Below are 24,564 nucleotides of genomic sequence, written 5' to 3'. Positions count from 1 at the left end.
TCAGAATTTCTCTTAATTATTGTTTTCCCAGGTCTGGCTCCCAGATTATCAATTTTTGTTTCGAGGAAACTAATCCAACATGGTTGCACACGCAAATATGTTCAAAAAGTTACTGCTGAAAAATAGGAGCATGTAAGAAATAAGTTACTTCGCTTCATGGGCCTAACTTGGGAACATAATGACACAAAGCTTTTATATTTATCACACGAAAAAGCATTAAATGGATAATCGGCTCTTTGTGGGGTTCTCCATGGCAAAGAAGGACAAGGCAGTGTGGAAACAGACCACCGCCTCATGGATTATTCTCTGCATTCAGATCAGTTACACATTGGCAAGGTCCTCTGAGTGTGTAACAGTGCTTGAAATAAAGCACCATCGTCTGCCTCCTTTTTCCTAGTATATAGAGTAGTTGAAACACACTCTGCGTCAGTGGTTGCAACACAGCTCCACTCTACACCTGCTTCATTGTCCTCACTATTATCACAGACATTAGGAACTGTCCCACTAGAATATAGTCGTTCTGAGCCAGATGAGAAAATTGTTTAATCTCCCTGCTTCATATAGCTCACCAACAGTTTCCACTCCCACCTCTGTTCACTTCTCTTTCTGTCAAAACCAATCAATCAAGATTTTGCAACTCTTTCCTTCTCTTTAGACATCTGTTCTGGCAGTATTTGCCAATCTCAGTAATCTGGGAAAGCTATCAATGTATTGCTTTAGGTCTTTAAACATGCCAGTGAGTACATCTTCTTCGATGCCTGCCATCACCAATTCAGTTTTTGGTGTTGCTGATTCTGAGAACCACTTGGTGATCCTCTGTTATTACGCTGCTATGTAATGAGGTTATGTAATCTGGGAATCCCAGGCCCCCTTCTGAAGGCAGAGATCAGACATCGCATAAAGATGCTTTATATCTGTCGGAATTCCATAGTAGGTCAAGCAAAATTGAGTTTAATTCCCTAAACCACTGTACTTGCCGTAACACAGGTGCATGAGCAAAGTAGTACGATAGATGTGGGAGAACCTCCACTTTCATCAATGCCATCCTTCCCATTACTGGTGGGGTAGAGAATCTCAAAATCTCATGCATCCCCTAATGGATGCAGATGCCTACTTGATGTTACCAGCTACGACATCAGAGTAATGTGGTTTATCTACACCCCTAAATATGAGAACGTTAGCTCCCATCTTCAAGGCTGCAAAACATTTGGGGCTCATTTGAAGTCCTTGCCAATCTAATCGTAAGCATATTCATGATATTACCTTGTTAACATTTACACCTGATGGGCTCCTAAATTTTGTCATAAAAGTTCCAGGACCAATGTCATCATCACTGTATGAGGCTCCGTAGCTGGCTTGGCCACTAGTATTTTTAATCTCTTTTATTGCTCTGACACAATGCCATTGTTGTCTGGGTGTGCAGCATAGGAATGTGACAGAGGATTTGGCCTGCTGTCACTTTGCTCATTATCTTATTGTCAATATTTAACATTAACACAAGGAGGACCATCGGCCCTGTCCGTCTGCCTAGTCATAGTTTTTTCGACTGAGACAGTCAGTACCTCATAGGTTAGAGTGGAAAGGAGCCCTTTTGGTACCCCATTAAGTATGCGTCCAGTGGTTTAGGTGCTAGCATGTCCTGGTATGTTTTATAAGATTACACTGGTAGCCAATCTGCTATCAGGGATGTGCCCTTAACCAGCTCTGAGATTGCTTTCTTCATCTCCCGAACAGTCAGCTGAAATTAAGGTCATTCTCTATGCACTTGGGTAGGCTTTGCAGGGCTGTCAAACTTAACTATTGAGTTAAATCGTGATATTCTGCCTCTTCAGTCCTCTTATACAGTTAGGAGCAGGAATCATGGAATTTCTGGCATATTTCATGTTGCTTGTAAACCATTTCACCATTCACATTACAAATGTTACAAATGCTCGGAGTGCTCCTATATCTTAGTTTTGTCAGCCAGGCTAGCAGTTGACCTGCCTCATCTCTGTCCTTGTGCAGTCTCGCCATGAACTTTCTATAACCTTTTAATGACTTGTGTATATTTGTATCTCAATGTAGCCAAGTCGTCAACTACAATTTTGCAATCTGATAACTCCCTTTCTAAGTCTCACAATATTGACTCTGGTGCCTCCAGTGTGCACCCTACTTCCCTGCATTTTGTGTATGAGATCATAATGCAGTGTTCTGTAATAATCACTCTAAATGCTTTCTACCCTACCATAGAGTTGATTGCTGTGTTTATTTCTATCCCCGAAGCAATGCTTGATCCCATCAACTATATTACCCCTAAAGGCTTGGGGCCCGATTCACAAATAGCCTCCGTACTCGTGGCAGAGGCCCCCTCAGTCGTGGCGGGAACTCCGTACTATAATTATCCATTGTGGAGGACCCTCCACGGGTAAAAGGCTCCCGCCACGACTGTGGGGCCTCCACCATGACTGCGGAGGCCCTTTGTGAATCGAGTCCTTGGTCTTCTAGCACAATAGCCTGTACACTCCGGCTAGTTATTGCTGACCATGGCTTACCCCATCTAAGTTCTTTCCGGATAGGATCATGATCAGAAAAAGTCCTGCCAGGATATTCCCCCTGCAGGATTGAAACAACCAAATATGGAGTGCTGAAGTCCACTTCCAACCTAACATGGAGATCATATACATGAGAGAAAGTTTTGCTGTGCCTTGACGGCTTGCCCTATTGATCTGTTGTCACAGTGACCCCTCCCTTCCACTACCCCCCTCCAATACACCCTCTCTCTCCCATGGGCCCCTCCTCCCCCTTTAACTCACACCTCATTGCTTTCCTCCACCCCACAGCTTCCCCGCATTTTCTTTTCTTTCTTCCTTTCCTCGCCCTGTACCCTTTGCCTCCCTGCACCCTTCCCCCCTGCCCTAGCCCCCATCCTATCCTCCCCACTCTGTTCATTATATGTAGGGTTCATCCCAGCTAGCCCTCCAGCTCCAACTCTTCCCCCTTACTGTGTCTCGCTCTGCTTTCTTCCTTTCCTTCTTTTGCCTGTTGACTCCCCATTCTTTTGCTCCCCCCCACTTCCTGTTGTTGACATGATGGGTGGGATGGTTATACCAACATGTTAGCTATCCTTGCACAAATATTGCTGATTGTAATCGTGCTTTACCTTTCCCACCTTTTTGTCCTTTTGTGTGCCCTTGATGGATATACCTGCCACTGTTTTGTTCTCCTTGAAATGTCAATAAAAGAATTATAATGCAAAAAATGAGTGTTCTTAGTTCCAAATGTGGGACTACTCTCATAGTGCCCCAGCCACCTTATCCAGCCATAATGAAGGCTGAGGTGGGCAGGACCTATCCAAAAGCATACCACTCACTACGTTAAAGACAATCTCTATAAGTTTATGTAAAAGGATAATCCCGCCATCTGTCTTGCCAGAGCATTTAAAAGCATTGGGTTGGTTGACAGGACAGCATTGAGTGCATATATACCGGCTAAGAACCACTTGTTCGAGGCATGTTTGGCTTTAGATACACATACTGTGCATACTCCTGCCATCTAGTGTTAGGTCCGGATGCGTACAAGTTGTTTTTCTTCAAATAAATATTTTGGGTCACAAGGTACTGTGACTCCAACTCTTGGAAATAATGAGCATGGACATCGAGTCCATTGTTTGATTGTTTTCTTTCTGCTGTCAGGTTCGGACGTGTGCTTTTGTGCTCCGGTTCGGCACTATTGCGGTGATTTCAGTTCACATGGTTCCTTCCCTCAATCAGTATTGTACTTTGATCGCGTCTTCCCTTTCTTTCCAACTCTGGTTAATGACTGATTACTTTGCTCGAGCGGGTCTGGGTCAACCACAGCCTTTCTTGGGCCTGCTCCCTTCTCTCCATCGCATCTCTCTACCATGCCTTGACAGTGATGGAATGGATGCCATTTTGATACTGTCCTCACGGCCAAGTTCTATATCCTCAGACCGGTCTCAATCAGGTCTGCAATCTGGGCTTGTCGCCAGAACACAACAAGGCTTCCTGTTACACTTGCCACTCCTTCCGCTCCAAGAAGGCTCTTTGCAACAGTCGCGCTTGTTGACTCTAGATGTCATCTAGCAGCGGAGACGACACCCCAGACCTCTTTAGTCTAGAGGACGTCTAGGGGAAGCAACACCCAAAACAGTCAGCTGCAGATGAAGAGGCTTTCTCTCCTGAGAGAGTTCTGGCTCAGACCTGGAGATCGAAGACCTTCTGCCAGCAGAGCAGTCCAAGAGTATGGCCTCTCCTCCTCCTCGACACCACATTCTCCCCGAACAGCCTTCAGCCAAAAGGTATTAAGCAACTCTGGAACACCAGAAACAAGCTTTCATACCACCACTGCCTTCGGGTCATGGCGGGCCCCGACAAACCACTTCAAACACCCTGCCCAGCTATGGCTCGGCACTGAAAAAGCCTTCAAGACACCCTCGGAGTCAAAAACGTAATCGTTGACCAGCAAGTCCGACACCAGCTTAGTTGAGCCAATTCTCCATAAGCTGCAGGAGCAGTACCACTCAATGCAGAAATACCTGGTTATTTGCCCCCACATGGGCTGCATCCTTGCATGCCCTTCGGGCCCTGCTGCTCCACCTTTGAAACATCAGTTGTCCTTCGAGGAGGCCTTGAACATTCCGATCCCAGCTAAACAACACAAGAAAGTGGATAATGCTACTTATCCCTGATCCCTTGCACCACCATCACCTCGTCCTGTTCCTCAGCCCTTGCCCCCCCACCTGCTTCTCCAGGAGACCCCCTTGACATCACACCTCTGGGGTCTCCACACACTGACACGGGTGGGTGTGGGGGGGGGGGGTGATGACCCATTTGACACTCCTCCACAGGGTGATCCATGGGACTCCTATGATGTAGACCCCCCAGGAGACACTGACCCTGACCTTTACCCGGCCTGCTTTTCCCCTCTGGATGACTGCACATCTTCTGAGGTACTCATTGGTAGGGCTGCCTCCTTTCACAAGGTGGAACTCCACATTAAGCTCTTAGAGGAGGACTTCCTCTTCAAATCCCTCTCCTCACGTCATCACTTTACTCAGTATCTCCCTGTGCTCAAGGGTATGTTACATCACACCCCTGACATTTTTAAAGACTGTCCGGGCTAGAGTTTTAACTAAATATAAACTACAAAGTCTCCCCTTCTGACCGCATCTATATTCATGGTTAGCTCCTGCCCAACTCTCTGGTAATCACTGCCTGTTAGCGAGCCAACTCCCAGGCCACCGGGGATGCCCAGCAACCTGAAAAGGAAAGCAAACACTTAAATGCCGAAGGAAAACTGGTGACTTTATAGTTAATTCTGTTGGCATTCTTGCACGATACTATCGAACCCATCAGGACGAAAAAGAGCAGCTCCTCCAATTTCACCTTGAAGAGCATATGAAAAGAGGTCAAGAGATAGTCACTGAGGACAAACTGATATCCAATAACTCTATCTGCTGTGCCCCAGACGCAACCGCCACCTCTCCCGGAGGGACAAATTCTAGCATTCTGCTACTTAGACACACATGCCTCTGTATCTCCGGCTTTAAGCCAGAAGTTCAGCAGAACCCTCTGAACATACCCTTTGCTGGTGAGCACCTCTTTGTTTTACAAGTGGACCAACCTTTAGAAAAGATCAAAAGGATAAGGAGACAGCCAAAGTGATGGGGACACTTCACACACCCGCTCCCCGCAGCCCCTTACTACGCACCGCTTACCGTGGAGGTTCAAAGACCACCTCCCCTGAAACCTCCATGTTCTATAAGCAGACCCAGGGCCAGCAATCCTCTCCCAGGGGTTACTTTAGAGTGTTCTAAAGGGGCAACAATGCCAGAGGCAGAAGCAAGGATCACTCCAGAAAAGGAGCTGCATGCGCCACCAAACCATGAATAGCCTTTACTTCCTTGAGACCACACAACACCTGTCTGTAGGCGCACACAAGGCTTCTTTCCCACATGGCAAACCGTCATTTCAGACCAATGGGTGTTGGACATTATCCAACACGGTTATTGTCGGGAGCTCACTTCCACGCCGCCCACTATTCCACCTCATAAACATAGACTCAACAGGAATATCACAATCTTCTCAAGAGCCCTCCTCCTCAAAGGTGCTATAGAACCCTTCCCCCGCCATCCGCATTGTTGGGGTGTGTACTCACCTTACTTCCTAATACCCAAGAAAGACTGGTTATTCTGGCCCATTCTGCACCTCGGGCCCCTGAGCGAATATATTTTGTCTGAGCATTTTCACATAGTGACCATTCAGGATGTCATTCTGCTTCTCCAGCAAGGTGACTTTATGGCCGCGCTTGACTTTAAGGATGCCTATTTTCAAACACCAATACATCTGGCTCATTGCCGGTATCTCAGATGTGTGGTCAGAGGCAAACATTACCAGTTCAAAGTGCTCCTAAACTTCGCTTCCAGGTTCCCACACCCACAGTCCAGCTGCAGTGCACTATGGATAAACTGGTCAGGGATATCTGCCTACGTTTTTTCTCCTCTTCCTCTTCTTCCATTCGTGGTTCAGAGGCTTCAGCTGATGCCCCTCATGCTCATCCTGGTGGCACCCACATAGGCCCGCCAGCCCTGGTTCACGACTCTGCTTGAAGTCTCACTAGTTCCACACGAGAGGCTCCTCAACAAGCTGGACCTTCTCACGCAGAAGCACGGCGAAAGCAGACACACAGATCTCAGGTTCCTCAACCTTGCAATTTGCCTCCTGAGGTCATAGAATTTGGATACCTTAATCTTCCTCCTGAATGCATGAGCATTCTCAAGGAAGTCTGCAGACCTACCACCTGTGCCTGCTATGCGGCCAGGTGTAAGATTTGTCTGCTACTGTCACTCAAAAGAAATTGAGCCATTGAAAGCCACAATACAAGACATTGTCTGTTACTTATTTCACTTGAAGTTTTCTGGGCTAGCCTTTACCTCCATACATTTACATCTAGCTGCTGTGGCTCCCTACCTTTAGAATAGACACGGAGGTCTCAAGAGGGCCATTCCTCCCTCGGTTCCACTGGCACCCTCAGGGAATCTGTACTCACACGACTCATAAGTCTTCCATTTGAGCCCTTCCACATCTTCCCCCTTCAGTTCCTTTCTTGGAAGGTGACATCTCTAGTTGCTATCATCTCACTCAGGAGTGTCAGTGAGCTTCAGGCATTAACCTTGGAAGAACCTTTCTTCCAAATACATCAGCCTAGGGTTGTCCTCCACATAAACCACATATTCCTACCTAATATAGTCTCTCATTTCCACCATAATCAATCCAATGACCTTCCTGGTTTTTCCCACAACCTCATTCACTTATGCAATGGGCTTTCCATACTTTGGATGTAAAATGAGCCATCATGTGCTACGTTGGCAGAACCAGACCATTTAGAAGGAAACAACAACTTTTTGTTGCTTTTTCTTAACCCCAAAAAGGAAAGACTCTTATCCAAGTCAGGCATTGCCAGATGGATAGTTAAATGCATCCAGACATATTACGCTAAAGCCAAGAGGACTCTACCCACTTCTTCTAGAGAACACTCTTCTCAATAGAAAGGATCCCCAATGGCTTTCCTGGGGAACAATCCTATAGCTGATATATGTAAAGCCGCTACCTGGTACACACCACACCCTTTCACAAAACATTACTGTGTGGATGGTTAGCCCACCAACAAGCTAATGTTGTCAGGCAGTTCTTCGTGCACTTTTCCAATCTGCTGTAACACCAACTGGCTAGCCACCACTTTTTGGGAGAACCTGCTTTACAGTCTATGCACAGCATGTGTATCTACAGCCACACGATGCCCTTCCTGCTTTTTGCGCTACAGCGACGACTGTCCGCAACGCTCTCCCTCTTTCTCGCAGCCTTCTCTCCCATGGATGGAACTCTTTGTAGTAGACTTTAGAAGGTAACTTTTTCAGTGGGACTAACCTGGTCCCTGTAACTTGCCCACACTCATTCACGGTTGGCCTGAACTTGTTACTTTCACCCAGTCTTGCACAACCAGATACCCATGAGTTGCGCTTTTAGATGCTTTGCTTAACTTAAATGTTTAAAATTTCATGTCTACAGTTCTACTGATTGGATTTTTGTTGTTTTGGGGACAAATATTTTATTAAATTCTACTTTATTTTTCTAAATTGGTGTAAAATGTTTCTTGTGTTGAATTCTGACTTTATTACTGTTTGTATGCCACATAAATACTTTACACATTGCCTCTAAGTTAATCCTGACTGCTTTTGTGCCTAGCTACTAGAAGGCTAAGCACAGGTTAATTTAGTGACTTGTTGTGGTTCACCCTGACAAGGATTGTGGGGATCTGTGGTAAACAAAAGGGGACATGTGAGATAGAGAACAATAAGTAAAACATGGTACAGTCAGTGATTCTTAGGAGGTTTTTAAGAGTTGGAATGGCTAGTGAGGAAGACTAATTATATGTTTATTTCAGTAGTTATGTTTACTGGGAACTAGAGCACTCGCAGCTGTTTTATGTGAGTGAAGGTTTTAAATGGTGCTGTTCTGAGATTTTTGGGGAAAGTCTGAGCCTACATTGTGACAATTTATCCTACCCTGTCAGCCTCTTTCTGACTACAGCATCCATGCAGAACTCCTGAAGAGTTCCAATAGCCACAAAACTTTCTATGCCAGAGTGTAAAAAGTTTCAGCAGAACCAACCACTGATTTCTGACCCACAGCTGCCGATTGTGGATCAGTCAAAGAAATTCATAGTCGCTGTTCTCTCATTGCTAACATGTTTTACATTTCTTATTGAATAACATTTTTACAGTGATTTCCCAGAGAGTATTTTGGTTTCTTTTGATCCCTTTATCTCTTTTAATTCACTGTAGGCTTTCTTTTTATTTTAAATTAACTATTGCTTTGGGCCTTTAAGTTCTCTATTTATGAAATGTTTTGTTATTCGGTCATGTGATGTACATATAGAACACGCATTTTCTTTGAGGAATAAACTACTAGAGGCGAGTTGTGGATGCCATATGGGTCAGAATGATTGGGCCTTGAAGAAGCGCAGTCAAAAACAATGTCAAGACTGTAGCCTCTCTCTTCACTGATCCACTAGTTAGACTCCACTGTCGTCCTCTGTATTAAAAGTAACAGAGGTAGAGGAATATAATGATGGATAGTGTTTAGTGGGCAGGTGAGATGGATTGAAAGAGATTGGTAAAATCAGTCTCTGTAGAATATATTTTTCAGTAACTAAAGAAGAGGGTGGTGTAGAGGTTCCTGGTGGATAATTGCTGCATGAGTGTATTGAGGACCCTCGTTTAAGTAGCTGTGTATGAGAGAACCCATAAATGCATGCACTTAGATCAGGGATCTCCAACTTGTACTGGGCATAGGAGCTGCTCATGCTCAATGAAAACCGTCCTTAACTGCAATATTAGAGATTAGAGATCTACCAGTGACCATGTAAAAAAAGATTACATTAGTGGCCACCCCACACAAGAGTGCGAGCAGTGATCCACTCAGTGCATCAAGCAGGTTGCCAGCAGCAATTCAATTTTGAATGTCTCTGCACGGGTATTACATGACAGCCATAGTTGAAATACTCTTGTCACCAAGGTGATTTTAGTACAATTGCATGTATTTTTCTCAAATATCATCTAAACTATATATTGGAAATCGTTTTTTCGCCAAACATCATCTTTTAAGGTCTGAAAATATACACATTTTCATCTTGAATGCATGTTTTTCAATTCTTTTATATATACATTAATTTAACCAAACAGAAGCTTCTAATTTAGTAGGGTGAACTGCACACAGAAGAGCTGCTTCCAGGTAGCTGGAGGGCTACTCGTTGCTCCAGAACTACTCGTTGGAGACTTCGATTTAATTTAAGCAGGTATGAAAAGTTGGCTTTAGAGGACACAACAGGACCTCATATTTCCTAGTTCCAGAAGAAAGTTTCATAATAAACTTGCCTGAGAGATTTTACAATGTATATGTTATGCCTGATGCGCTCTGGGGTTTGGACTCAAATCTGTATTTTAAACAATGTGCTGGCACGGTTGTTCCACTGGGTGTCAATAGATTATTTGTACGAATGTATGTCGTTACAACGCATTCCATTGCAAAGCATGCCTTTACCACGCATGCGTTACAACGGAATGATATTTCCACGCATAACCTTTACCACGAATATTCCTTTACCACGCATAGTTTTACAACGTTTTTCGTTGTAAATTTATGCATGGTAATGGCATACTCTTGGTAAAGGTTATAACCCTCCCCTGTACCCTTACGTGATCCCCCTTCCCCCAATACTTATTATAATTACCCCTGCCCGTTACCCTCAATCCATATATATATTTTTTTAATTTATATTCCCCTTACCTCTTCACGTCGTCTCCTCGTTCTTCCTTGTTGACGTTGTACGTCTTAAAGTGGAAGCGTCATTCCCTTTCACCTAAAACGACGTCGATTTCCTCCACTTCCCGACGTTACTTCAGGTTCTTTTTTTTTTTTTGGAGGGGGGAGACCCCCCCCCAAGCTCCCCTTTTTTCCTCACTTTTTTTTTTATTCTTGGGGGGGGGGGAGACCCCCCAAGCCCCCTTTTTTCTAATTTTAGCCTTTAGCTCACGTCTTCGCTGACACTAAAAAAGGACTGAATGGGACGAGGAAGAAGACGTTCCAGTCCAGCTTGCGTGGTAAAGACGTTCGTGGAAGAAATACGCGTTGTAAAGATGTTTAAGCGGTAAGTGTACCGTTTAAAACGTAACGCATAGAAAAAGCTTCGTGGTAAAGGATGTTTCCCATTTGTACACGCCCTTCGGGGGTGTTTACGAGTATCTGTTTCCTAAGAAGTGATATTTTTAAATGCGGTTACTAATCTTTTTCATGAGCTGAAGAGGCGTCAACATGTCTTCTTACTGGCATATAGCATTACTTACCTAATTGGAATCTTCGTTTTTTTCAGTACAAAACTAGGTTATGATGCCCTCTCGCCACTTTGGGCAGGTGTTCCTCTTCTGTGATGTTCAGGGACCTCTGTTAGGTGGACCCTCCTGTCTGTGATCCACCCATAATCTGCTGATTTCTGTAAATGATTAATTACTTCCCTTTCTTTTCTAAAGAGCCTTTCCAACTCAGGCTCAATATTCATCAATAGGATTTCCTACTCTCAACCTTTTTTTTATTTTTTTTTATAAATCAGGCTTTTTAAAGCTGAAGCAACCTACAAGAATAAAACAAATCAAAGCCCCGTCTTGATTCTCGAACGTAAAACTTCAACCAAACCCGAGCATGCGGTGCGTGTTTGTGGCTGATTGTTTAAAGTGTGAAACCCTTGCCACAGATGGAGCGGCGTCGATTATAAGAAACCAAGCACCACAGCGTTTCCACCTGATCGATAATATCGACTATCCAACCCTAATACAGGGTGTCTTGATGCTGTGCGGATCACATCAATCCTTCTTTTGGTTTATCTGTACCAGTTTATTTATAGATATCGATAGATTTGGTTCTTTTTAATTTGCTGCTGGTGATAAAGGGCTTTCTTGATGAATTATATCATTTTTTCATTGAAAAGATGCATGCAGTGGTGAATATAAAAACTGCTAGAATTGCTCGACAGCTGTTTGTACCCCCAATCTTCCCTGCATGTAGGGTCTTTCGCCTCCATAAATGTTGGACACCCCATCTTTTCTTGCACAAGCATGCCATGAGCCCTGAGAGTACATTGTGTGATTTACGGAGGGCACGCTCACAAATCCGAGGAAGATTATAACGTGTACCAGAGTAGATTTTGCACACTGTATATTTAGGCATGTGGATTAACGAATTATGGATTAACCCGCCCTGACTAGAAACTGAAATCTGTTGTTTTATTAAACATTGCATAGAAAGTGGTTCCCGTGTTCAGTGCTGCATTTGTAGTTCATATTTTGTGGATACAAAATGCAGTTTCCATATAAACTGTTTTGGGGAAATTGAAAACACGTATAATTTTAAAGAAAACTGTAAAACGAGGATTTTTGTTTTCTATTTTGGCATGTTTATTTTTGAAAGTTATAAAATTATATGGTAACTATCTTTTTCCTTAATAGGTCGTTGGCGGGAAGATGACAGATTCAGGCCGACTGTGCGCATTTATCACCAAAGTGAAAAAGGGAAGCTTGGCCGACACAGTTGGGCACCTCAGGCCAGGTATGTTTTGGTCTTCGCAAGCATTTACACTGCTACTGGTTGCACAAAAGCAGAGATCTCAGCATTTTAACCGGGGCCTGGCGAGATTAATTTCCATACACTCCACCCAGAGTTCATCAGGTGCAGAAAAAAAGAGCCAGGTGCAGAAAAAAAAGAGCCATCAATTGCACAAAGTAATGAACTTTCCCATGTTACATTTTATTACATGTGCTGCATGTGCAACCGCAGTCTGTGCTGGACCTCCTGACGACGCTCGCCCATAACCAGCGCACTAGCTCTGTGTGCCTTTTTGGTCTGTCTATCGGCGATATTTAATTATGTGTGAACTGTTACATTTTATGTACATTTCTGAATGCAGTTGACGTGAACATTTTGTAAACGTTGTCTTGCAACACAATATAGTTCATTATATTTTTTCAAGTCGTATATGTTTAATGGTAAATACAATTATTGAAGTAGCACATGCGGCGTTTTTACAAATTTACGGTGATGTATACCTGATGTCCTAAACTCGTTGTCTATCAAAACACACAGTTGTATGAAAAGTCCAATCATTTTTCATAGGGCCTGAAAGCAAATGAAAAAAAATTCTCAGGAGGAAAATGCATGATTTACATACGTCTACTCACTTTGGAAACATTGAGGCGGGAGGGGGTGGGGGCCAGGGCAGGGAAAGGGTGTCATCCATGCAAAACGTGGAAAGACCTTTCTTTCCAATCGGGGTACCGGTGCCAGATATAAGAAAATCGGCTCAAGCTGGAAGATATCAACCAAACCTAAGGCATATTTATTGCAAGAATACTTTTTCACTTCTAACACAGAAAATAGTAATCCCTTTGGAGAAAAATAACCGCATATCCCAGTGGCTAACCGACAGATTTCTCTCCATGTGCTGCAGTTGTCATGACCATTCCATTCTTATTTTAAGAGGGGTATTTCTATAATTAGGCATAATTACCTCTGGAAATCCAACTGTCTAAGCCATGCAAGGCTACTAATGTCTAGGTTCTTGTCACCTGAAGAGCCTGGCTCGCCTGGATGTTGAGGACTTGCCATTGAAACTCTGGCTAACTCCTCAGGTCAGCAGATAATTCAGTCATAACACAGTTCTTAATCAGTTTGGAAAGTGAGGCTCCTATGTATTTGTTCAGCGTTTACATTTCAAAGGAAAAATACTTCTGCTATCTAGAAGTCAAAATCATTCCCTACAAGTTATCAGGAAATTAGAAACGCAGTGATGTCCTCATTACTGCTCTGATGACAAAATGCACAATCGAAGCCAACACAAGAAAAGAAAAAGCTCTAATTTTACTAACAAAAAAAATACCTTGTTTATCAACAGAAAGCAAGTGACCATAAATGCTACAAAGGAACTCTTTAGGACATACTCTGAATATTTGAGTCCAGAAGCCACTGCTTCCCCTGTCTCACTCTCATAGACACTCTTTGACTTTTAAATGAGTTATTTTACAAATAGTCCTGCTGATTCAGGTATTTGAGTGGGGGTACTCACAGATATAAGGGACTTCTTGATCCTAGAGCAGGGGTCTGCAACATTTTTTGTGATAAGATCTACTCATGCTCAATGAAAAGCATCCTGAGCTACTAATAGCAGTGTTCTACTAGTGACCATGTCAAACAAGATTACATTAGTGGTCACCCAACGCAGGATTACCAGCAGTGATCACCTTAGTGCATCAAGCAGAGTTGCCAGTAGTAATGTAAAAAGGCCTTTTCAATTTGGAACGTCTCTGCATGGGTAATACACGTCAGCTATAGCTGAAGTGCCCTGGTCACCAAAGTGATATTAGTAATGTGCATGGTGTTTCACTCAGATACTAGCTTGCCTATATTTTGGAAATCTTTTTTTGACAAAACATTTGCTTTTGAGTTCTGAAAATGCACCCATTTTCTTCTCTGACACACACTTTGTAATTTAGTTATACATATATTCATTTAACCAAGCAGAAGCTTCTAATTTAGTTGCCTGGGCTGCAAACAGGAGCGCTTCTTCAAGTTAGCTGGAGAGCTACTAGTAGCGCCTGAGTTACTCGTTAGAAAAGCCTCTCATAGAGGTTCCTGAACAACCAACCACTTCTCATCATTCTCACTTGACCCGCGGTACACTGCTCTCCCTGCAAAATCCTTATTCCTAATAGAAAGCAAAGACTTGGGGACTTTCCACAGGATGTCTGTCCAGAGTGGTTTTTCAACCAAATTTAAAGGAAGCAGTACTATTATTGCCAAAGCCTATTAATATAGCCCTGGTCACTGGATATGTGGCCCTGGAAATAAAAAAATAAAAAACAGCCTTAGTTTTTCTGTTATTTGTAAAGCGCTCAGAGAGCTTGCCTGAGCCCAGACACGTTCCTTTAATTTTCAATCTCCAGCATCTCAAAATCTCTGTTATAAACAGCTGCAGCCAGTCCTGGATTAGTACTCTCTTATAGATCCTTGCCAAGGACTATAACCAAAACACTCCTCGGTTTGTCATCAGCTTTTGACACAGTCGATCATCTTACCTTACTTGGTTGTCTATTTGATCTGGGCATTGAAGGGTTGGGTTTGTCGTTGATCTACATCATTTTGTGCTCACTGCATCCATCAAGGTTCTTCTTCCTCTTTTAATGCCTGAAGACACACGTGGAGTTCATCAAGTTCATTTTCGAGCCCAGCACCATTCACTGCCAATGTCAAAATGCAAAGCAGAATTAGTAGAAGGTTTGGGCTTCATTTCTGTTGTAATGCCAGTGATACCTCGATTTCTCCATACTGGCACCTCCAAACCATTAGCAATCTGCTCCACTAAGACTTGCCTTTTGCCAGTTTATTGCTGATTCTACAAAAGTAAAACCAACTGCCTTGGAGCCCAGTGTTTGGAGTTAAATAACCTGGAGTATATGGTTATCTCATTTTATATGGTTATGGTATATGGTTATGATCTGGCTGTTTGTTAAAAGTCGATATCTTGTTACACCTGTCAGCTTTACTTTTTGCTTACAGCCTCCACTTTTGTTACCTTTATTTTGTGCTGCTATTAGGACTCTGTGCACTTTAGCACTTCTAACCAGGGATATAGTGCTTGGACTCCCTCCTTTAAACATGGTACTATTTGCCTAACCCCACTGGCATATTTAATTTACTTATATGTCCCAGGTAAGGTGGTACTACCTGTTCCCAGGGCCTGTAAATTAAATGCTGCTAGTGGATCTGCAGTACTGATTGTGCCACCCGCTTAATTAGCCCTTTAAACATATCTTAGGCCTGCCATTGCAGAGCCTGTGTGTGCAGTTTTAAACTGCTATTTTAAGCTGGCACAATAAACCTTTCTCCCCGCCCAAACCCGCTCTGTTAATACATATAGTTCACACCTAGTGTGGGACCTGGACAACCCAGAGGGCAGGGTGCAATGTAGTTACAAAGTAGGACATGTACATTTAAGCATCTCTTGACCCACGAAACCCAGAGTGATTCCAAGGGCTAGTTGTCTGGCTCCTAGTATGTAACCTCAGGGACATAACAGGCTTCCAAAAACCTTGCATCTGCACGTGGACTCTACCATCTGTGAGTCTACCTTGCCAAGTGGTGCCACTCCAGTTGTGGACCCTTGAGTGGGCCTAAGGTGCTCTGCCAGCCTGTGGATCCAGCGTAACCGATACATCTCCTATGCTGCGTGGATTGGACCTGTTGGAGAGACTTGCGTCACCATTGCAGCCCGCATCGCCTTCGGGAACCCCACTGCACGATGCATCCTCGAGGCAGCCCCTCGCATCTCTCATCCATGGCAGCCTCAACGATGTGGGTGCTGGACTCTGTATCACAGCCTCGCAGCTCTTCAGAACCGACGCATTGCCCCGACTGCATGTCGCATCCTTGACACTGCAGTTTGCATAGCAAGCCCAATCAATGGGATCCTTGATGTTGACGAAACAGGACCTCTCACCGCAGCCTAGCTGCAATTCCAAAACGCTGCACCACCTCGTCTGCGTGGCGCATCTTTGACACAGATCCTCGCAATGCTCACAAACCAGAATTAGAGGTACTTTTATTCAGTGGGCCTAACTGGTTCTCTCTAGCCGGCCTGCGCTCCATTGCGGTCAGCCTGAACATGTCACTTTATCCAGGTCCTGTGCGTCCAGATATCCACAGTTGGCACTTAAAATCTTTTGCTGCTATTTTCTTTAAACTGTTTAAAATTCAATATTGCTGGTTCTCCTAATTTGATTTTTGTCATTTTGGCCTTTTTTGATTTATTATAACTACCCTATTGTTCTAACTCTGTTGTGGGCTCCTTTTGTTGTGGGTTTCCACTGTGTTACTGTCTGAAGTGCTGCACAAATAATTTACACCTTTCCTCTAAGTTAAGACTGACTGATCTGTGCCAAGCTACTGTGGGGGGTGAATCACAGGTATATTTGAGGTTGGCTTGCGCCTTACCATGACAAGGATTGTTGTTGCTGCTTGACCATGGCTCACACTCCAGTCAACCAACAACCCAATTTCTCACACTTGTGTTCAGCGGTGAGGACTGGACTTGTGTTTGTGCTATGCTAAACAGTAATTTTGTGTTACACTACTACCCCACATAAACAATCTAAGACCAATTTGGCTAAATTCCATGGCCTTTTTGATTTTTCATAATTTTCTATCTGTCTGATGTGACTAAATCTAACTCTTCATGGATGGAGCATGAGCTGATCAACAGAATCCTACACTGTGGCGCAGCTCAAAGAGGCCTATAAAGAGAGAGGACTTCCAAACAAGAGCACCACTAGAAAGGTGGAATTGAAAAAGGTGCTGAGGGCCTGGGCAGAAGTCCACCAGTCACTGGCTACAGCAACTGAAGGAGACGAGGAGATGGACAGCCAAGGAAATTTAGATTTCAGTCCTGAGGGCCAAAAGCCTACTGACGGGAATGACTTGACTCCTAACTTGAAGTTCTGTGCCAGGACAGGGAGCAGTGTATTTTCCAATGCCCTGTCTTCAGAGGAGCGGGCAGAGAGGAAGGAGGAGAGACAGTTCAGGCTGAAGATGGCCAGACTTAGGATGGAAGAGAATAAAATGATCATGGAGGAGAAACTAGCTTTGGAGCTTTGGAGGTGGAACTGAAAGCAATATAGGCAGAATACAGCAGCATTGGTGCCCTGGGTGACCTGCCTGAGCTTGCTGGTTGGCAAGTTGAGGGTGGACCAACCAGGGAGGAATTCTGCAAGGTACAGAAGGAATGCCCCACTCTAGGGGGCTTGAGGCAGCAAGCTGAGACCCAGGCAGTAGGTGACACCTCTATTTATTGGGAGAATGACCTCCTATATAGCGAGCCTAAGGCACCTGGATCTGAGGCAGCCTGTGTGCTGGTGTTCCCTCCGTGTTACAGGACCTTTCTACTGGAACATCTTGGGAAAGACAAGACCTTTGCAAGGCTTTTGCCCATTTCTGTTGGCCCCAGATGAAGACAACTTCATATGCATTCTATAGGTCCTGTCCCACCTGCCAGGCCAGTGAGAAGTCAGGGGGAAAAGCTGAAAGCTCCCCTGGCCCAATTAACTGTCATTGGCACTCCCTTTGAGAGAGTAGTTATCAACATTATTAGACCCTTGGACCCAAGACAGCTTTGGGCAACAGTTTAATCCTGGTCATTTTGGATCATGCAGCTGACTACCCAGAGGCCCTCCCTCTAAGGTTGGGGATTGTGCCTGCAGTGGCCAGGGCCCGAGTTTTTTTTACCTGTGTGGGATTCCCTAAAGAGGTAGTGTCTGACATGAAGTCTGTGTGGGTTGAGTGTGGAGTAACACTTAATTTATCCACACCCTGTTATCCCCAAACCAACAGGATTGTGGAGAGGTTCAACAAGACCTTGAAGGGCACGATAATGGGCCTCCCTGAACCCATGAGGCATAAGTGGGACATCCTCCTTCCATGCCTTCTCTTTGCCTCAAGGGAGGTGCCACAGAAGGGAGGGAGACGGGTCTAGTCCCCTTGAACTCCTCTGAGGCCCCCCTTTAGGGGACCTCCTAGCCTTGTGAGAGAGAGTGGGAGCAAGCTCCTTTGAAACCCCCTAAGGATGTGGTCATCTACATGCTGGCCCTCCGTAACCAGATGCACCACCTCTGGAAAAAGTAATCTTGAGACCAGTCAGGAGGTTATGAAGCTCTAGTTTTACTAAAAGCCTACTCTGGGAAAAGTCCCACATGCCATAAGGTGTGGGTTATGGAGCCTGCACTAACCAGATCTCTCCAGGATCGCTGGACATGTCCATTTGAGGTGAAGAAGCGGAAGGGGGAATCCACCTACTTGGTGGTCCTCCAGACTCCTAGGAGCCCCTTAAGGGTGCTGTTAGACCTGGCATCCTTGGCGTGGGTTTCTCTTGTATTTTTGCCTCATGTATTTTTACTGTGTGTTGGTTGGACTTAGTTTTTGCTGTTCTAGATGCTTTGGGCACTTTGCCACTTCTGTTAAGTGCCAAAGTGCAAGTGCTTCCTCTGTAAATTGTTGTCATGGATTAGTGGTTCCATAATTGGCTTATTTGATTTACTACTTAGTCCCTAGTCCAGTGCACGGTGTGTGACCATGGCCTTTAAATTAAATGCTGCTAGTGGGCCTGCAGCACTGATTGTGCCACCCATGCAAGCAGCCTTGGAAAGGGTTCTCAGACCTTCCATTGCAGTGTCTGTGTGCTGTTTAGTACTGCCATGTCGACCTGGCAAGTGCACCCACTTGCTAGGCCCTAACCTTCTATTTTCCTACATGTAAGTCACCCCTAAGGTAGGCCCAAGGTACCCATGTGGGCAGGGTGTAGTGTATGTGAAAGGTAGGACAGGCCCTGATGTGTGTAGCATGTGCTGATAGTGAAATACTGCCAGTTTTGTTTTTCACTATTGAAAGGCTATCTGTCCCATAGGATAGAATGTGGAGTTTACTTATAACATCTTATAAGTATAACTGCCCATGGGACCAAGATCGGAAAGTGGTGTTTGGTATGCCTGAACTCCGGATATAAAGATGTGTCTTTTAGTAATGAGGACTTTTATATTCTTGGTTTGAAAATACCACTTTTAGAAAGTGGGTATTTTCTTGCTTAGCCATCCAGTGTGCTTCTGCTAGGTTGTGTATTGACTGTCTGGCTTTGGAGTGACAGGTGCTGGGGATGTGCAATCTGTTCAGACAGCCACTTGGGGGTGAGGTGTGTCCTGCCTTTCCAGGGTGAGTCAGGGCTGGGCTGAATAGACTGTGCTACATTTAGAGTAGGGGGAGGAGATTTCCTTTACACCTAAATGGGCCTGGTCTGACTTGGACAATGCTGTCTCCACCTCCTACCGGGAAGCTGGGCCAGAGAGGAAAGAACGGTTTTTGCTGAGCACAGACACTCTCTGCCACAAGAGAACAAAGGAATTTTGACTATAAAAAGTGGGCCCAGACCCCAGATTTTTAGATTAACGCTGGACTCAAGAGGACCCTCTGCCAAGGAGAAGAGCTGGGAAAGCTGAAGGAGAAGTGCTGTGTGCTTTCTGGGGTTGGCCTGCAGTAGCTGTTTCTGTTCAAGAAGTCTCAGGAACATTTTAGACTTCACCATCGATCTGGGCACCATCGCTGGAACCGCGGGTTTCAGTTGCCACATAGAAGAGAGCAGCCGACTCCATCACTGAATCCTTCGCTGGCTTAGTGTCCTGCAGACACCATAGGAGGCACCGCCGCACTTTTAACCACAACCCTGGTCTCAGCGATGCCGTTTTGACGACCACCTCTGAGCCGCTGTTTGCACTGCACGCTGCACCACTTCACTTCACATTGCAACCACAACGGTTGCCTGGACCGACCGGTACCAATGGGATCGGATGCAACAAAAAAGGTACTGTCTACGAGTCTGTCAACGCTGCAGTTGACCCATACCTAGGTGGTTGCCTGGAACTGTTAGAGTCTACTGTTTTCAGCATGTCTGTAGACCCGGACGGAGCTACCAACTCGGAAGATGTGTGTTTTTGGGGTATTTAAGCAATTTAAAGGTTATCTTGCAAAGTACCTATTTTACAATATTGTATGTTGGATTTTTGTTGTTTTTGGTCTTGTTTGGTTTAGATAAAGACTTGCTTTTTTTCTAAACTGGTGTGGTGTCCATTTATAGTGTTTTCACTGTGTTACTGTATACATGCACAAATGCTTTACACACTGCCTCTGCTCCATGTGAACTGCCTCAGACAGCACTTTGAGTGGTTCGAAGTAAGCATGCTCTTGGTTACAGATGAAGGAGTGGAAGAATAGAGGGAACCTCTCCCTGGCTACCTGGGAACATGATGGGTCAGTGGAGGGTGTCACCCTCTCCCACACTGACCCCAGAACAGCAGAGTGACTTCCGCCAGTTGTTGGGACAGTTCGTGTCACTGTTCTCCTTCATGCACCTGTGTGTCCAAGACATTGACACTGGAGACAGTCCACCTGTTAAAAATAAAATGTACGCACACACATGCAAGGTTCACAGATAAGGTGAGGGCCAGTATCAAGGAGAAGGTCTCAAAATGCTGGTGTTTGGGGTCATTTAGCCCTTCAAATTTAGTATTTACAAATTAGTTTTTGCTTCTTATAGTTTCCTAAAAGTAGAAATTAGCACTTTTACAGAGAGGTGCCGTTGACTGTTGCTGTGTTTTGCACCATTAATTGGTAGTACGTTGTCATTCTTTGATGCTCCCCCCCCCCCCCTTTTCTGCTCTGTATCATATCAAATGTGTAGTTCAGAAGATTGCCTTTTATATCTGATTTAATCAATGTTACTTACATTTTAGGTGATGAAGTGCTAGAGTGGAACGGAAGGCTACTGCAAGGTGCAACATTTGAGGAAGTTTATAACATCATTTTAGAATCCAAACCAGAGCCCCAAGTAGAGCTTGTTGTTTCCAGACCCATTGGGTAAGTTTGACTTTGTCACTTTTATGGATAATCTGGTAATGGATATGCATGGCCATTTATTAATTTATCAACAAATGGTTCTGGATTTCAATTGAACAAATTGTGCTTTGTAGCTTATTATTTTCGATTACTTTCCTAACATAAATAAGGCAGGAAGAAGGGAGGGAGGGAAGGTTCTAGGTACTGGGATGAAGAAAAGAGAATCAAGTAATGAAGATTACCGGTAAGTAATCCGAGCATAAGATCACATAGTAAGGATATACCCAAGCATGGGCCTTCTTATTGAATATTGAAGCAAAAAGAAAGACATAATAAACATGTGGAAGTGAAACTCAATGTTATTGCAAAGAACATGTAGTATCTCATGCTGGGGTCTTTGTAGAATGTTAACGATGGAGCGCTTGTTATGCACCTCCATGGTGTGCTGGGGGTTCTAGGTGAAGAGGAATAAGGACGAAGAGCACGGATGTGTGGTTGCTGGAGTGCAAACTTTGTACTTGAATAAACCAACTTTAATCCACCTTAAAAGGAGCTTGTACTTTTTTCAGAACACTCCAGAAATCTACACCCCAAACTAAGCAATAAATGAAGAAACATTATCCTAAAAGATAAAATCAGTTAATTATAAAGAGCTTTGTTATGCAGCTTTAAAAATAATACCGTAACCAAATCTCAACTCATTACCCTGGACTACAATACTTCCATAATGAGAGATAAATGTAGACAGAGATGCCTAAATCGCAGCTGCACAAATGTCTGCGATAGAAAATCCAGCCCAAAATTCCACCATGCCTCTTGTTAAATGAGCCTGAACATTGTCAGGAACTTCTTCGGCATGTTTGTAAGCTAAGGAAATAGCAGTTTTGATCCATATGGCCAGAGTAGATCAAGAAGGCTTACACCCCCTATTAGCATGACCAAAATTGACTAACAAAAATTCTGATTTCCAAAAAACAGAGGATCTTTTTAGGTAAATAGTAAGAGCTCTTACTAAATCAAGAGAAGCAATGGAATTGTCACAGCTAAATGAGATGTAATCACAATCTCCTGATTTCTGTGAAATTGTGTGTTGATATTAGGAAGAAAAGTAGGTCCTAAACATAAGACCACTCTATCCTCAAACATTTTTAGGTAGGGATAGTGGCACTGAAGGGAACCTAACTCCCTTAGTCTTCTGACCAATGTTATGGCAACTAAGAAAAAAATCTTGAGAGATATAAATATCTCTGAAGTCTCTTCCAGAGGCTCGAAGGGAGGACTCAGTAAAAAAAGAAAAGACCAGAGGAGGTTTCCAAGGCGGAAAAACTTCTTTACCTTTGGCCTAATCATAAAAAATCCCCTAAACAGTCTAGAAACTAAATTGTCAGTGGTATCAAGGCTACCCCAGGTATATCTAAAGGCTGTGATAGCCGACCATTGAAGTCTCAAAGTGGAGGCAGCTAAATTCCTGTCAAAACCCTCCTTAAGAAATTCTAAAATCATTTCAGGGGAACATTCCAGGAATGACAGACCATTTATAATACACTCTTTATGAAAATATGCCCAGTGGGGATTGTATGACCTTCTAGTGTATTCTTTTCAAGAAGCATGAGTAGAAAGGGAGACAGGCAAAGAAAGACGCTTCTTTAAAACACCCTCCCTTTTAGCCTCCAAGCTGACAGCCAAAGACAGACCAGGGACACAAAAGTCAGGACTGGATGAATTAATGGAATGGGGGCAAATGGAGAATCCATTTCTTGTCTATTGCCATTGAGTTTGGAAGGGGAAGGAAACCAAGTTCTCCTTGGCCAAAAGGGAACAACTAGAATGACAGCCAACCTCTCCCTCTGAATCCTGAGCAGACCTTCCAGATGAGGGGAAACAGAGGAAAGAGATATAGAACACTTGGCCATGGTTGGATAAGGGTGTCTATTCCCAGTGACTGAGCACTCTCTGACCTGAAGAAGTATAGAGAAACCTGTGTATTCAACTGGTCCGCAAACAGTTCTGTGATCAAAAGTTCACACCTGCTGCATAGTTTCTGAAAGACCAAAGGATTGAGAGAAAATTCCTGTGAATTGGGAAATGTCTAACTTAACCTGTCCACTTGAATATTTTGACATCCCTGGATGTGAACCGCCCTTAGGGAAAGCAGAATTACCTCTACCCAAGACATTATCTGAAAGGCTAACCGGTTCAGGGATTGACATGTTGTTACAAACTATTGGTATATGTAAGCTTTTGTAATCAGATTGTCATTCTGATCAAATAGCCTGAACCCCCTAATCTGTGGGAAAAAGTCATGAAGAGCTTTCTGCACCACCATCAACTCTCTCATGTTGGGCGACTAACTGGACTTCTGAGTAGACCAAAGACTCTGAGCAGTTGATGCCCTCAGAACTGCTTCCCAACCCTGACTGCTGGCATCTGTGGTTAGTACCAGAAGGCAAAGAGAGTTCCTTGATCGAGTGCAGATGTCTCTATATACCATCTAAGATGAATCCTGATAATAGGAGGTACTGGAATGACAATCTCTTAGTCCTTTGCATCTGGGGACCAATGCTGAAGGATGTGAAGAGTCACCTAACCCAGATGAAAGCAAACCTAGTGGATGGTGAATGCTGCTGCAGCTGGAAAAAAGAGGAAATAAATCAACATAGTCTCCTCATTGGAGGAAATAGTTTAAGACTGGAGATCAGAAAGAAACATAGTTACAATGTCTCCATGAGCTCTAAGCCATATCCTAACTGAAGCAGACTGGTTCCTCAGGATTTGACCCAAATGGGTTCACAATTTATTTCTCCATGCAAAGCTGTTATGAAAACGGCCCCAGTGGAATCCAGATCCTGTGAGGATACCAACACAGATTTATTCCTCTTTATCAAAAATCCAAAATTCCCCTTCTCTCAGCAGGTTTCATTTCTATGGGTTACAGCAATAGAGTAGGACTAGGCCTGGATCTACAGATTATCGACGTAGGGGTAAATCTTTATTGTCTTGTTGTAGAAGAAAGCCATCAAAGAAGCCAGAATCCTTGTTAAAACCCTTGGCTCTCTTTTCAATCCAAAGGGAAGGACATAAAACTGCCAATGCTCCTTCCCTGTAAAAAAATGTGAGAAACTGTTGGCTTGCAAGAGCTAGAGGGATATGTAAATAGGCATCCTGTAAATCTTTTTTGGTCAACAAATCTCTTTGAGATATCAGTGAAATTACTTGCTGAAGGGAACTAATTGTGGGGATAAATTTTATTAGTTCCTTCAAGTCTAAGATCATTCTGAATTCTTCCAATAGCTTCTACACCAGGAAAACACTTGAGTAGCAGCCCAACCCCCACTAGTCTACCAGGACCTGAATTATTGTCTGTTTTCTAGAATAGGGTCAAAACACTGTCTATTAATATCCCTCTTTGTTCTGCTCAATGGAAGAGCAGCCAGTACACATCTGGAACTCAGAAGAACCGTAGAAAAGGTTATCCTGTATGCCAACAATTTCACCGGTAGAGCCAATTTGTCAGATACCCTGGCGACCC

At 44.0% G+C, this 24,564-nt stretch overlaps 1 protein-coding gene across 2 annotated transcripts in view; it reads left to right on the top strand.

Annotated features, from left to right (window-relative positions):
- The window catches only part of RIMS2 (regulating synaptic membrane exocytosis 2), a 1,922,267-nt gene that overhangs the window by 1,119,606 nt on the left and 778,097 nt on the right, over positions 1–24,564 (top strand). For both annotated transcript variants that reach the window (XM_085605119.1, XM_085605120.1), the window contains exons 9-10: positions 12,059–12,158; positions 20,933–21,056. In XM_085605119.1, coding sequence (XP_085461245.1) covers positions 12,059–12,158; positions 20,933–21,056 — 224 coding nt within the window. The remainder of the gene's footprint in view (positions 1–12,058; positions 12,159–20,932; positions 21,057–24,564) is intronic.

This window comes from Triturus cristatus, chromosome 5_1, assembly GCF_964204655.1.
Source record: "Triturus cristatus chromosome 5_1, aTriCri1.1, whole genome shotgun sequence".
Lineage (NCBI taxonomy): Eukaryota > Metazoa > Chordata > Amphibia > Caudata > Salamandridae > Triturus > Triturus cristatus.
This window is presented reverse-complemented; position numbering and strand designations above follow the sequence as displayed.